This window comes from Vanellus vanellus (assembly GCF_965231255.1).
Source record: "Vanellus vanellus genome assembly, chromosome: 5".
NCBI lineage: Eukaryota > Metazoa > Chordata > Aves > Charadriiformes > Charadriidae > Vanellus > Vanellus vanellus.
In genome coordinates, this window is record NC_138910.1 from 2,654,032 (window position 1) to 2,669,610 (window position 15,579).

General features: G+C 43.7%; 1 protein-coding gene across 1 annotated transcript; it reads left to right on the top strand.

Moving 5' to 3' along the window:
- The first annotated feature begins 377 nt into the window (after window positions 1–377).
- On the top strand, window positions 378–15,244 carry RND3 (Rho family GTPase 3). Its single transcript, XM_082484635.1, has 5 exons — window positions 378–691; window positions 815–902; window positions 8,397–8,506; window positions 10,062–10,196; window positions 13,140–15,244. Exons 1-5 carry the CDS (start codon window positions 542–544, stop codon window positions 13,389–13,391), a joined length of 735 nt encoding a protein of 244 aa, XP_082340761.1. The 5' UTR covers window positions 378–541; the 3' UTR covers window positions 13,392–15,244.
- The last annotated feature ends 335 nt before the right edge of the window (window positions 15,245–15,579 follow it).

Here is a 15,579-nt window from a genome sequence, read left to right on the forward strand (position 1 = left end):
GCCCGGCCTGTGGCGCCGCACGGGGGGCAGCCCCCTGAGCGACCCCGCTGGGCAGTAGCCATCCTGGCGTGCCTCGCCGCCCCTCTGGAGACGACAGAGCCCCGCAGGCCGCAGGTTCCCTTTCGTAGCACTGAGATTAATAGAAATTTAAAAGAAAAAAAAAAAACACCCCACCCCCCCTCTCCCCTCCGCCCCCGCTGGGGGCTGCGGCGCCGCGCGGCTCCCCTAGGGGGCGCACTGCTCCGGCGGCCCGCCCGGCGGCGCGCGGCGAGGGGGCGGGCCCCGCAGCGGCGGAGGGCGGTGATTGGAGGCAGCGAGGCTATAAATAGGGGCGGCAGGGTGGGGGGACAAAGCAGTCTGCGCGGGACCGGCGGGCGGGCGGAGCGGGGACGGCGGAGCGTCCCGCGGCTCTGCCACTGCCACCTGGGTTTTTTCTTCTTTTTTTTTTTTTTTTAATTATTGTTTTTATAATTTTTTTTGAGGGATACGGGTGTATTTTTTTTCTTTTATTGTGGCCGGCCGAGGGACTAAGCCGAGATCAATGAAGGAAAGAAGAGCGAGCCAGAAGTTATCGAGCAAGGCGGTGATGGATCCCAACCAGAACGTGAAGTGCAAGATCGTGGTGGTGGGGGACAGCCAGTGCGGGAAGACCGCCCTGCTCCACGTCTTTGCTAAGGACTGCTTCCCTGAGGTGGGCCGGGGGGGGGGGGGGGAAACACCGGGACCGGGAGGGGGGGGCGGAGGGACACCGGGACCGGGATGGGGGACGGTGGTGGTGGTGGCGGCGGGCTGACCGTGCGCTGTCTCCCGGCAGAGCTACGTCCCCACCGTCTTCGAGAACTACACGGCCAGCTTCGAGATCGACACGCAGCGCATCGAGCTCAGCCTGTGGGACACCTCGGGTGAGCGCTCCCCCGGGGCCGGGGGTGGTGTGTGGTGTGTGTGTGTGGTGTGTGTGTGGTGTGTGTCCGTGAGGGGCCGCAGCTCCCCCTCAGTCGAGGCGGGGGGGGAGGGGGGAAGCAGGAGATCGGCCCGGCGGCCCCTCAGCCCCTCACCGGCGGTCTCCACACGCGAGGGGCGGCCGTGCCCGACGGACGGCTGCTTCTGGTTTATTTATTTATTTTTAAATCTGAGGTGTACTTTAGCGCTGTACGTGACTTTTGTGGAGGGGCAGAGGGTGGGGGCAGCCCTCCCTGAAGCGGTTTGTCAGGGCGGTGTGTTCTCACCTGCCTGACTGGCAGGAGCTTATCTGAGGTAGCTTCGCTGTGAAACCCGCCTTTGCCTGGTAGAAGGGTTGAAGAGGTGTTTATAATATGCTAATGGTAAATTACATCAGCTCGCACGTTGAGTTCCGTGTGGCCTCCTTAACGCCTGTTTGTTTTTTTTTTACGAAATGCGGTGTTTTTTTACAAAATGCGATGTTTTTTTTTTCCTGTGTTTTAGAGAGTCTTTAAAGCCAGTAGAGCCTAGGGGGGGTAGGCATCTCTGCCCTCTGAGGATGCGGAGGGAACCGTCCTTTCTTACGTAGAATCGTAGGATGGTTTAGGTCAGAAAGGACCTTGAAGATCATCTGGTTCCAACCCCCCCCTGCCATGGGCAGGGACACCTCCTGCTACATACCATCACCGGTGGTGAGGGCGGCAGAGCACTGGCACAGCTGCCCAGAGAGTGGGGGGGAAGTCTCCCACTCTGGAGCCATTCCAAACACGCCTGGACATGTTCTGTGCCACTGCTGGAGGTGCCCCTGCTCTGGTGGGGTGTGGGACTGGAGGAGCTCCAGAAGGCCTTTCCAACCCTGACCATTCTGTGATCAGTGCTGAGGGTCCTCATCACTCTTCCAGTTGTGCCTCTGGTGGTGTTGTCAAAAACACTGGTGCACATGCCTCCAAGGTTGAGGTTCTTGGTGTCTTAGTGTATTAGTCTTCCTGCCACGTTTGGCCAGGAACTTCTCTAGATCCTGCTGCCGGTGATAATTGGACTGAGCTCACTGCCAGGGTCAGCAGGACGCACCCCTGAACTTGCCACCTGAGTGCTGAAGGGGAGCGTGGACAGCCAGTGGGTCTCTGCTGCTCGATAACTGAGCACATGGGGAGAGGTGGTCAGGGGTGAATGACACCAGGAACCCTTAACGCAGGTGTGGATCATCATCATTCTGCAGAAGCAACTGGAAAAAAGATGCAGTAACTTGATGGAGTATGCAAACCCTTTCTTTAGGCAGGTTGTGTATAGATAACTTGTTAATGTTGAATTTGGACCCAGCGGTTCCTTGTAAATATGAAAGCAGTCCTTTCACCAGAAAAGAAAATGTTAATCCCTTTTTAAAAAAAGGAGTTTAGGCGGCGAGTTGGCTTTCCTCTTGCTCTTGAGGAAATGATTCCAAATTCTTGCAACACGATTACTGGGAAAAGGCAGTCTCTCTGCCCACAACCGGTATCAGCATAGCTCTGAACTGATTTTATTTTTTTTCTTCATCTTATGCCAAGTAAGATTTGCAGGCTTCTTGAGTGTGTCTGGTATGAGCTTTCATCCTGATTACTAAGCTGGCTGTAACAAACTGTGGAGTGAGGGCTTATTAAAAATTAATAGTTATTTTGGAAAATTTTATCTTTAGCTATTAAAATACAACAAGCTCACAAGTTGTTTGACGTGGGAAGGTTTGGAATCTGTTTGTCAAAGGCTGGAGACACCCATGTAATGAACTATTCTGTGGCACTTCAAAAGACAAAAGCAGTGGAAGAAACACCTGCCAGCCTTTGTGTGTGTATGTTGTCCTCTCAGGCTTGTCCTGGAACTGATAGAAAATTTGACTAAGTCAGAAGTTTAGGATTAAGTGGCTAATTTGTCTGCAATCTGAAACTGGAGAGGAAATGTTTGAACGATCCAATGCTTTGGTCTTATTAAGTATTACTGAACAGTGGATCCTCTGGTTGTGGGACTCTGCTGCTGAAGAAGTGTCTCTCCGTAAACAGCCCTTCTCGCTGACTGCAAGAAGAAACACTACCCAAACCCATTAACCCAATGCAAAATCACATCACCAGATAAGGGACATCAGAAGATAAGATAGTATTTTAGCATTATCTTAAATTCCTGGTAATTTATTTTTTACAAGTCTTTGTCCTAGTCATCTGCTGAATTAGAATAAATGTCTTAGTGACTTTTTTAAAGCAGGACTAGATCTAGTTAACTTAAAAACATGACTATTAACTGCCAAATACTAATGGAAGATGATGTCCAGTGCAACAAGGGGGGAGGTGATAGCTCCAGTCACTTGAGGTACTTCGGTATCTCTTGGGGGAGGGCAGGAAGGACACTATTTAGCTGAATTTGATTGCTGTATACTGCAGATGATACTTTCAAGATGACTTGATCAGTATTTACTATCTATTTTTAACCCTCTCTAACTTTTCTAACTGGGAGCATGCAACAGGCTGCCTTGCAAATTAATCCATAGCTTGAATGTTGATTAAATGTGTGTGGGGTTTTTTTTTATTCAATCCTTTGGAAGGCAGGTACTGCCACTTACAGAATTTTTTTTGCTCTCTGAGAAAAGCTGTAGGCATTGGTTAAAATATTCTTGTGTTAGGGTGAGAGGCCCTGCTCTTGTGGTTTTAGTTTACAATCCTTTATATAATAATAATGTGCTTTTTACTAGAGAATTCAAGTACAAAATGCAGGGAATCATGCAATTGATAGAACCTTTTAAAGCTAGCTGTAAATTTATTGGGAAGTTTGTTACATCTTGGATATGGCTATAGAAATATGGGACAAAACACTCTTACAAGTAAGAGTGGAATGGGAAGATTCATTATTCAAATATTTTGTGGTACTGTCTAGTTCTGCAAGTCATTATAAGGGTTTAAATTAGCCACAGCATTAAGGAAAGCACTTGCCAACTTGAATTTCAATTGGGTTTTGGACTACCAACCCTTCTTTCAAAGCAGGAATGTCTGGTTGCAATCTAACTACACCATTAATTATTCCACTCTGTGGTAACATAGTATGGCAGTCTTGAGCTGTTTGGGAGCTGTGTGCTTATTTTGCTCAGTAGAGTGTTAGTTTCTTCAGGCTGAAGCTTCATCTTGAAGGTTCATGGCATTGTAAAGAATACTTATGTATTAGATGTCTACCGTAGCCATGGTCTTAATTGTGCGTTTACCAAGGTTTTGGCGGCTTCTGTTAAAAGTGACTACTTTGTTACTTATATTTTCTGCTAGTACAACAGCAGCTGTGGCACAGAAATCATATACTATTAATTAGACATACATACCTGTGTCTCCTTAAAATGTATTTTAGTTTTTTTATTGGTTGTACTGTGGAACCTGTACTGGATACACCAATAAAAAATTCTCAACAGGGCCAGAAATACCTATGCACTGCTGGGGATTAGCATATAATTAAATCCAGAAGGGCCGTAGGGCTTTAAATCAGGTTAGCTTTACTGTGATTTGAATGTGCACAATATATTCAGTGTCTGTATAGAAATACAATATTAATTATAAAGCTTTTTTGCTGAAATCTTTCAGAAGACATGTGAAACCTACAGGAATTAAAGTTAGTATTTTCCTGAGCTCTGTGGCAGTAAGCATTGTAAAGGAAATGTCAAATTTCTGTCTTTGCCTTCCAGTTCACTTGCAAGTTGGCTGTATTGAGCCATGTGGTTTTTTTCTTTCATGACAGTGTAACAGTAACTAGTCTTTATAGGTTTTTTGTCTTTTAGAGTGGAAAAAACTAGAATTGATAGCTGGGAGTGCCAAGTCACTAAAATCCTGTTGTAAACACACAAAATGTGGTGAATATGGTGATATTCGTGTGCTTGGAGATGCTGTGTTCTATGATATTCAGTATATAAAATTGCCTGCGTTTTCTCCAAAACAGCCAAGGTGGATTTGGGAGGAAGAAAGCTGTCAGCAGTGAATCGGCTACTTAGAGCGGCCACTGCAGTGTTTGATGTGTTTTCTAGGTAGCTGATAATTAGAGAGCCCAAGGGTTTGGGAGCGAGAACGCTGCTGTTCATCTGCTGTTCTTTCAGTTGACTGGAGTCCAAAAGGCTACAAAGACGAATGCCTGATGGCTGCTTGGTGGTGTGTAAATAGCAAAGTCTTGCCTGTTACTGAGCTTGGCTTCACTTAAGGCCCGCAGGCAAGCGGAGGCTGAGCATCACGGTGAGCAGGAGCTGCCCAGGTTCAGCTCTGTAGGTGGGATGTGGGGATGAACCTCCTGGTTGGAAGTGGTGGTGGTGGCTTTGGGTCTTGCAGACAAATAGGGCATCATCTCACCATGATCTAGCATCTCGGAGTAGTACTAAGCCATCAAAAAATTAAGTATGCCTTAACTTTTTAACTTTATTCAGATAGCAGCATTTAAGTCTAAGCTTGATATCTTCTGTAGACCAAATCCAACCATATTGCTGGGGAGGGGGTTTTATTTCAGTTTAAAAGCTGAACTTATGTTGTACTTCGCATGAAACATAAGGTTTTAAAAGTAGATCATTCTTAATATGTAACTTATTTTGGCTTAAATTATTTAAGATGCCAGATTTAAAAAGGGGGATTGCAGCCGGAATGTACTTCTACCAAATATGAACTACAGCATTATCAGCAATTCCTTGATAAAACAGAAAAATTGACCATGTTGTCCTTAAACAGAATCACAAACACAAATAGGCTCCCCCTCCCCCCCCCCCCCCCCCCCCAATACTATAGCTGTAACTCTACATTCTCCTTCTGTTTTCTAGGGTTGGCATGGCTTCAGATCTGCAGACTAACTTGAAAAAGAGTGAGCAGCAGCCTGACTGGGTTGTGCTCAAGTTGTCTGTTCAGACTTGAGCCTCATTCCTGAGATTCCTGGCTTCTGAGGGTTTCTCTGGGCGAAACGATGAAATGCCAGATTGAATAGGCTCGCACAGCGAGGGCCGTAGTCCCTCTTTATTTGCGCAGTAATAAAGGTTCAGTTATTGCTGTTGAATGAGACCAGGAAATTTCCTTTGTTGGTACTGCAGCCTGAGTAGTTTAAATGGTTCCCGTTTGTTCTGCCACACACTGCCCCAAAGAAAAGGTGTCAAATATTCCTCCTAGCTTGCATCCGAGCAGAAGGACTGCCTATAAAAGTGCACTTATTCTAGCTCAGCATCTTTAATATGAGAAGTTCAGAAGGAAAACCTAAAAAGAAAAACCCTCAAAACAAACACAGCTACAGCTGACACAGTAGAAAGGAGTCTCAGGGCTGGAGGTGGTGACTCTATGTATACATAAATACGTGCTGATGGACATATATGGTATGTTGTATCCCTGAAGACTGGTGAGTGAGAAGATAGGTATGTGTCTAAGGAATTAGTTTCTGGGTGAGGCTTTTTTGAGACTCTTTTCTAGCCAGCAACCATTTGGCCAAGCATTAATGATCTTCCATCCTGCCCTTACTTGCCTGAGCTCGGCAGGGAGACGTGCTAGCCAGGCAGTGGTTCTCACCCGCGTGCAGGCTGGTGGCTGAGCAGCAGGCGGTGCTTTGGCCAGTTTAAGGCTGCGGAGCAGTGCAGGTGGCTAGTTAACGGCACACTGCTCTGCCATGTGTCTGTCCAGGGCAAATAACTTGGCCCTGGGGCTCCAGGATAAATAACTTGGCCCTGGGGCTCTGGGATGGAGGTGCTGTAATAGCAGTGCTGGAGATGGCTGGGGAGTAATTAGCAGTGGGAAATGCTTATTGATAATCACTGCTAGCAGAGCTGAGCTCAAATGAGTAGTTAACTATCGGTCAGCTCAACTCGCTTAGATTTCTTTCTAACATGTCATTTACCGCTGAAGACAGCTAACTGTTTTTTGAAGAGCGGTTTTTGACAGCTGCCTCTTTGTTAGATTGACATCATTTATGAAGATGAGCATTTGAACAAAATAGTCTCGTTCAACAAATTACCTTCTGCTACCTAGTTTGGTAATGCTTCATTCCCCATGTGTTACTCTTCATTTCAAAAACAACATTCCTGGGATTCTTGACTCCTTCCTTCCCGTATAAGCTGTCCAACTGAAGTCATCTGTGATACGTTCACACCATTCCCCGCTCTGCTTCGTGCAACAGCATGAGCTGTCTGTCAGTTAAAAACTTGAGGAATTTCTCTAATCCAGTTAATAGTCTGCTCAGCCTCTGAGACCTTACAGCCAATTAGTTCTAGATAGTTGGAAAATTGGTGATATAATTAGCTGATAACCCCAAAACTCTTGAAAGCTGTATTCTTGTTGCATATGTTCTCTGCCGTATTTTAGGTTCAAGAGAGAAAAATACAGAAATAAGACTGCATGACTGAGAAAACACATTTTAAGTTGCAGGCATGCACTTTAACACCCAAACCCTTTTGGACCACTTAACTGTTTCAGTGCTTTTCTAAATCAGAAATGCATTCTCCTCAGCAAGTGAAGCTTCAGCACAGTTAAGGCCAAACCAAATGGTGGCTGAGTGACTGGAACTTCCTAGGAAAAAAAGGAAGATTTTTTTTTTTTTTTATTTCCCCAAACCTGTTAACAGATTCACCAGATGATAAAAATGAGCTTTCTGACTCTGGAGAAATACTTGTAACTCTACACATCATGACAATTCTTAAAGAAAGCAGCATATCCCTTAACAGCTCTGAAAGTAAAACATGCACGAAGTGCAGTAGTGGACCTATTTATATTCCATCCAATTACTAGATTAGCTTTGATCTCAGTGATAAAAATCTGGTTTATGGGCTAAACATAAACATTTATTGAAAGCCTATATTGGTTTACAGATTGGTGAGGCTTTTTGTGACAGATAACTTGTGTGCCTGCCTGCAGGACTGGGCTTATTTCCTGATGGACTACTGCAACAAATGCTTTAATCTGAAGCAAGAGTTTCTTCTAAAAATTGCCATTATCCATGACAACTAAAGAAGCTTTTTGCACTTGGAACTGTTTGTTTTAAATTCAACATTAGAAGAATCAAAACTGATTTACTTCAAACCTTCCTGAATTTTTTTCCGTGAAAGCACAACTGTGACAAATCTGCTTTGAAGGAGCCTTTTGGAGGTTGAGGATTTGTTCTCAAAGTCAAATCCCTGCAGGTTATTGCTGGGACTTAAACTTGGGCTGACCTGATTTCCCTTTCCTTGTTATTGGGGGCATCACGAGCTTTTGGTGGGAGATGGATCGCTGGGGTGCCATCACTCTTAATTACTTGGGAAAGCTCTTGCTTTTGTAGCTAAGAAACAAAAGAAAAGTGGGAAAATGAGCAACTGCAGTGAGTGTTTCGGGAATACGGTGCTATTGAAGAGCTGGGTGCTATTATAGAGCTTCACTGAAAACCTTTCTAAACTTTATGAATAAGCTTGTAATGACTGCAGAAAGTGAAAAATATATAAACTAATAAAAATCTTGTTTGTTTCCCTGCAGGGTCTCCTTATTATGACAATGTCCGCCCGCTCTCCTATCCAGATTCTGATGCTGTCCTGATTTGCTTTGACATCAGTCGGCCAGAAACTCTCGACAGTGTGCTAAAAAAGGCAAGTGTTCGAGAAACATCTGAGTACAGAACTGTTTGAGTAGCTTGTCTTTAAATCTCTCAAGAGTGGTGCTGTTTCTTACATTGGGAACTTCAGCTTGTTTCTTTTAATGGAGAGATGACAGGGCTACGCTCTGCACTGCTAGAATTTGAGATCATTTGTTTGAAAGGGATGAATGTTAATTGAAAACAAAAACTCCCTAATGGATGCTGAGGGGTGAAGTAAATTCTCATTCCTCAGCCCTTAGACAGCAGTGAATTGTTCAGGGTAGCGTGAGGTGCAGGGCTGGGTACAGCAAGAAGCTGTCTCTCACATTATATTCATGTAACAGACAGGATTGAGAAAGTTTGCCATTTGCAAAGATGGTTAAAACGTGCCTGCCAAGTGTTTGGACTTTTGCCACGGCTTTACATAATTTCTCAGCCTGAAGTTAGAAGGAGACAGTGAGAAATGCCTCTGGAAGCCACCAGAAGACCTAGCAGTGGCATAGGAATACGATCCTGCACCAAACTTCAGAATTTTTCACAAGCTCAGTGATGCGAGATTCAGTGCCAGGCTTTCCCCGAGTTAAAACATTGAATTTTGGTAATCAAGCTTTGTGTTTGCAAGGTGGTCCTGGTCCTTTCCTTGATCATGGGGTATGACTCAACTTTGCACTGTTTTCTTTAAGGCTTAATGACCTGAAGTTCCTTTTTTCTGTAGCTGGGGCCAGTGATTCTTGTGTCACTGGGAATAAAGTGGCATACAATGCTCTGAATAGTCTACAGAAAATGCTTAAGACTATTCTCCCAGCTGCTAACTGTGCCAATGAGCATCTAGAACTGTCTATTTGTTTTCTGTCCCTGATAATGTTGGTTACTATATTGTTGCTTAATTCTGTAAGAGATTTTCCTTAATATGCTTTTAAACCTAAATGATATCCTTAAGTCTTAGGGTTTGTATGATCTGTCCAGATTATGCTGCGAAATTCTTGGCTTGTGTTCTCAAAATAACTATGTAAGAAGGGGAAGAAAACCAAGGAATATATCACAAGTTCTGTTTGAAGGACTTGTTACTGGTTCATGTTAGCTGAACCCTTGACAGATTTTTGTGTAGTTTTAGGTGCGAGGATGTAGCCATGACCCAATATATAGCAACATTTATTTTGTGGTCATACAAGACCTGCCTCTATCTCCATCTTGAGGAACCATTGAATGTGGGGACTCCAGGTTCCATTGGTTCCTGTCTGCAGATAGTTTTGGCAGGGTGTTTACTGCTTGTCAGGAGAGACAGGTCTGCAAACCTTCACCCATGTAGGTAAACAATCTCAATTAATTCCCTCTTGATTAGTAAGTCAGTGGAATTAATGAGTGTACGAGATAGTAAGATTCCATCCTTGACCGGAATCTGCTGGAACGAATGCCTTTAGAAATTAGCTTGAAGGTAGATATAACTATTATATAAGAATATTTCCACATAAAATGTCATGACTCATTAAACTTCATTCTATATCTATTGCTGCTTTGGATTTAAACATTCAACTACTTGAGTGTAATAACAATCTAAATTTTTACAGTGGAAAGGTGAAATCCAGGAGTTCTGTCCGAACACCAAAATGCTTTTGGTTGGTTGCAAGTCGGATCTGCGCACAGATGTAAGCACGCTAGTGGAGCTTTCCAACCACAGGCAGACACCTGTGTCCTATGATCAGGTATGTGTCATGTCCTTTATTGTACTTAGGGGTGGAAGATAAGACTCTTTTCTATCGCTGTAGCCATCTTTATGAACTTCTTCCCCGCGTTGACACACATGCATTCTAGAAGCCAGATGCACATTCTCTAGTAGTTGCTGGAGGTGAATTTGAAAACTATTACGAGTAAAGGCAAAGCTTACTTACAGACTGGATGCGGCAGAAAATCATTCAGCCGCACAACGCATGCTTTAAGCATCGTAAGATTGTAGCCTTAGTGATGGCAAAGAGCCTTTTAAGTGAATTGAAAAGAAACTTACAGCTTTTCTGGGCCTGTAGAGGCCAAAACAGTAATTGAGAGGTGACATGTCCTGTTTATTTACTGAAAAATTGGTAAAATTGTTGTCTTCAGACTTGAATGTCATTCATTCGACCTTAGCATCATGACAAGTATTGCATATAATGTGTCTCCTTTAAAACCCTGTTGCCTTAAAACACCTGTGAAAACACCTTGTAGCTCCCTCTGAAGGTGGCAGCAAATCCAGAAAGCATCTTAATTCTTGGCAGCAGTTCTCTGCTGCTGGGGAAGTGAGTAGTTTGGAGCCAGGCATCAGGGGATAGAGAAGCCGAGGTGAAAGGGAAAGGAAGCAGGCCATGGAAGAACAGGAGGTGGAGAGCGGGGGAAAACTGGGCTGTAAGGTAAATTTCCCCTTATTACTCAGAGGTGTGTATCATGCACTGCAGCTGAATCACAGTGGTGGTTGGAGGTACCATTCTAACTCCTACACCCCTGCAGGCTGTAAGAGTGAGAATGGTACCTCCAGAAGAAACTTCAGCTAGTGGGCATATCAAAGAGTTTTTGATGTTTTATTCACAACTTCAGGTTTTCCAAACCAACAGCTCCTAATATGCGATTACTAATAATGCAGCCTCCCACAGCATGCTTAAATTGGAAAATGCAGATACCATAAACTGAGTATCTTGATTAAAATAGAACGTGGGATGTTGTACTCTGGCTATGCTGATTTTTCTGGGCTTCGCTCAGTAAAAATACCTCCATCTCAGACAATTTTGTATGAAACTGAATGCCAGTTTTGTACCTTGGTGTAAACCAATTCAGAAGTGTCCTTAAACCCTGCTTGTTGCAGAAGATGTCATCTTGGTTACAAACTACCACTGGTGCATGTGTATATATTCATGTTGCCCAGCCTCAGAGGTGTAATTTTCCATGCTGTTTTTCTTTGAATGTTAAACTTAAACGGAAATACTGTCTGCCACATACTGCATATACAAGTTTGTATATTACATTTTGTACAGTACTGCAATAAAATCACCAAGTCTGACCCTTTTCCTTAGTGATTAAAAATGTACTGACCAGAGGATTTGCCCTCTGGTGTGGGAGATTCACATCTTCTGTGGTGTCACAGCTTAGCCTGTGCCCCTTAGGAACAGGAGTCAGCTGAAGACAAAAGCCTAAGGCAGAAGCTTTTACTTTCAGCCAAAGGGAAAATTGCACATGTTAGAGGGAAGCCCATACTTCAACAAACTCGCAATTTCACCTGCGCTCTACATCAAGTGAAAACTTACCCTGAGTAATGCTTTTATTCTCTTGCAGTGGCAAAAGTCCAGTGGTGGCATGAAGCACCACACTGCTCTCCTGCACTAGTTCTAGGGAAGCGTCCTCTGGGATAGAGTTAGGCAGCTTATTTTCAATTTCCCTTGCCTTGCTAAGTTGACATGGGATCAAAGAGCTTAGCGGGGTTTTTCCATTCCTCTTAACTTCACAAGGAAGCGTTAGGAGGATAAAGCCTGTCTCCAGTATGCTCGCCCGTTTCCAGTCAGCTACACCTGAGCAAACATTTCTGAGGCTCTAAGGTGTAGGCTGGGCTGGCTTAGTAGGAGTTGAGATGTTTAACTGTGGGGAGGGCTTGTACTACAAACTAACACTCCTTTATCAGCCACTCCCACTTAAAATTGATAAGATGGCTGCATCACTGCAGTGCAAATAGTATATATGAAGGATGTGGATCCAAACAGAGTAGTGCCATCAGCCTGGCACTAGAGCAAAGAGGAGGGGTTGGACTGACCTGTGTCTGTATCTCAGGCCCGTGGATAGGTGAGGTGTGGCATATCGAGGATGTGGCTGGATTCATAACTTACTAAAAAGATTCACCCTTCCAAAGTAAAATTCCATTGAAACGACTCATTTTTTTCATGCAATGTAGTATTGGCTTCCTGTAGCAAAATCCACATCAGGATATTGGGGTGTTGTCATGTGCCAGAGTTGCTTGTTGTTTTTCTTGTGCTGCTGGAACAAATAGCTCTGCTTTGACTTTTTAATGCACTTAAAATCACAAAAAAAGGGCTCGTATAACCACTGATATTTTTTTTTTTTTCTTCCCATTCCCTGGCTACAAGTTGATCTAACTATCCTTAGCCCAGAAACCCACAGTGCATTTCCCTACGAACTTTGCCCCCTTAGCGGAGATGTAACACGGCTCCGCTCCAGGTCAGGGGCACGCTGGCTACCCCGTAAGGCAGTCAGAATACATTTTCTCTTTGGAGATACCAGGCTTAAATCTGGAAGCTGCCAGATCCAGACCTTTCCCACTGAGCACGTGATTTCACAGATGCAAATTAAGGTGTAAGGGTGGCATTGCTAAATAGGTCCTACTAATACTCTTCTGGCTTTCTGCAGTTGTTTGCAGGTCTCTGAGCTTATCTCTTCTCTTCCAGTTTGTGTTTATCAGCATAGGAGATAATGCTTGGATACTTGTTTAACGCATCTTGGAACCAAAGCTCTGTTTATTTTGCAAAATTAGCTGTTGGCTGTTGTGCTGGAGCTTTAGCTTTGGTTTTCACAAAACATTGTGTAGGGAAAACAGTGCTGAAAAGTAATTGTATGGTTTGCTTTGGCTCTCTGTAGAAACTTGGTATTGATTGCATGTTCTTTTTTCCCCTTAGGGTGCAAATATGGCCAAACAGATTGGAGCAGCTACATATATTGAATGCTCAGCCTTACAGTCAGAAAACAGTGTCAGAGACATTTTTCATGTTGCCACCTTGGCGTGTGTGAATAAAACAAATAAAAATGTTAAACGAAACAAATCGCAGAGGGCAACAAAGCGGATTTCACACATGCCTGGCAGGCCAGAACTTTCCACAGTGGCGACGGACTTGCGAAAGGACAAAGCAAAGAGTTGCACGGTGATGTGAAGGACCTCGATTTCCTGGAGAAGGAGGAAGAGAGCATCTGGGAGGGGTGGAGGCTCAATGAAGTACACAGCCACATGGTATTTAATGAGGGCTTACGCCAGTGCTTTAATGGAGACTCTTCCCCTGTTGTGTGAGACTGTATTTAGGAACTGAGCAGCGAGAAGAAATGGCTCTAAATGAGGTGGCATCAGGAAATGATCCATTGAAGAAAATGCCAAAAACAAAAAGGGAAAAATGTTTGTGTGTGCTGAGAAAAGAGAGGATGAATGGGAAAATAACACTGCAAAGAAGAGATGTCATTGACAGTGCTCGTTTCTTTTATTAATGCTCTACTCCTGGATGCTACCACTTTGATTTCATTAAAATAATACTTTAATGTTTTTTTTAAAGATGACATTATTAATATGCCCTCCTCATTAAGGAACTATCCCTGTGACCTTATAGTTGGTTTTCCAAAGGATATGATCTAATTTTTAAGTAGCTCATCGTTAAAATGGAGAGTGTACCGAGGCCTGTGCATCACCTAGAGGAAAACGCTATACATGAGAAGTCCGGAGTTTTGCCTTCCCGAGATGGCAGCGCTGTCTACATTTGAGCGTGTTGGTAATGAAGACAACTGTTTGAGATTTCCCAGTACTATAGGTGCCCTGGCACTGTGGAAATTAAATGGATCCAGTTGGGGTGTGGGGGCAAACTACCTGCCTGTTGCAGGACTCTGACTTTCCATTCCTCTTTGTGATTGTAATTTAGAGTGGAAATGATCTCCAGTTCTGGTGTACTGTATGGGTATGTCGCTGTAGGTTCAAGTGAAAGGTGCTAAGAGCGATGATGACAAACCATCCTTAGTTTTACAACCATGGTAATTCATTAAGCCTTACTGCCTGTCTGGGGAAGCCCCGAGACTCCTCCGCTTCTGCTGGGAGTTGGAGAGCTGGGTGGATCCCAGGATCTATCTCTCTGTAGATGCTATGGAGAAGTGCTATTCTGTGATGTGGTTCTCTGCAATCATCTTTGCAAAAACCCCAAGAATCTGCAAATGAGCCAGCAGCAGAGCCAAAATATGTTTTGTGATGCTCATATTTTTGGGGCCGCTGTCTCTCGCTGCATACTTTGTTTGCTCGTGGTGAGGAAATGGGGTCTGAAGAACTGTGACGCCTTAAGGGGTCCCCAGTGGAAACTGGATACTGCCCTTAGTCTTTAAGACATATATACATATCCAGACAGCAATCATGAAACATCAGTGAACCAGTTAAATAGAATTCCTTTTTGCTTACTGAATACTATTGTTATGTTAAATCAGCCTTTAAAATTGTTTGCAACCGTTTACTGACCGACTTAACTCCATGGGTTCTCTCAAAAGAAGGATACTGTAAGCTCTAACCAGTGTGGCTATCGCTTGTTGAGCGCAAGCGTTTTGTTCCCAAGGGTAATGCTTCATTTTTGAAGTGTTAAAGCTGTGTTCCTGTTGACTTGTGCCAAGGTAAAGGGTTACCGTTATTAAAACTCAGTTCGGTGTGTTCCTGGCACTTTGTTTCATCTGATTAAAAAAAAAAAAAAAAAAAATAATCAAAACACCCCAAACCCACAAGCTTGCCCATTCTGATTATTTCCCACAAAAAGACATTTTTACTACCATAATAAGCTTTTGACTGATGCAACAGTGCGCTTAGGGCAGTATTACAAAATAGCTGGTAAGTGCTTTCTGTATTTAAATATTGTGGAAAAAATAAGTTATAACTGTTATAAAACAGGACATTCATTACTTTTTTTAATTGTTGAAGTCACTTTGTATGTTTGGTTAATGTTTCTGCAGTATTTATTAAAATACCAGTTTTTCTTTGAATTAAAAAAAAAAAAGTAATTGACTTGTAGTGGAAATGGCCTTTGTGTGTTAGTTTCATTAATACTTGTGTGTTTTGGGCTTAATTGTACTGAGCTATAGGCCAGGCGTAGCTTGAGATTGGGATGCGATTTGAATCTTACCCTTGCAGCAGCCTTTTGGGTGGGTTTTTGGGCATTATATACAAGTATGTAGTGTGGATTGCTGAGTTGTTTCCCAAAAATGACAGAGATGGGGAAGACCAAAGCAAGCAAACAGGTGGGAGGTGCCTCGCCTCGGAAGCATTGAATGCTGCTTTTTAAGAGGTTTCATGTGTTGTAGGAACTGTTCCTCGCTGGCCACTAAGAG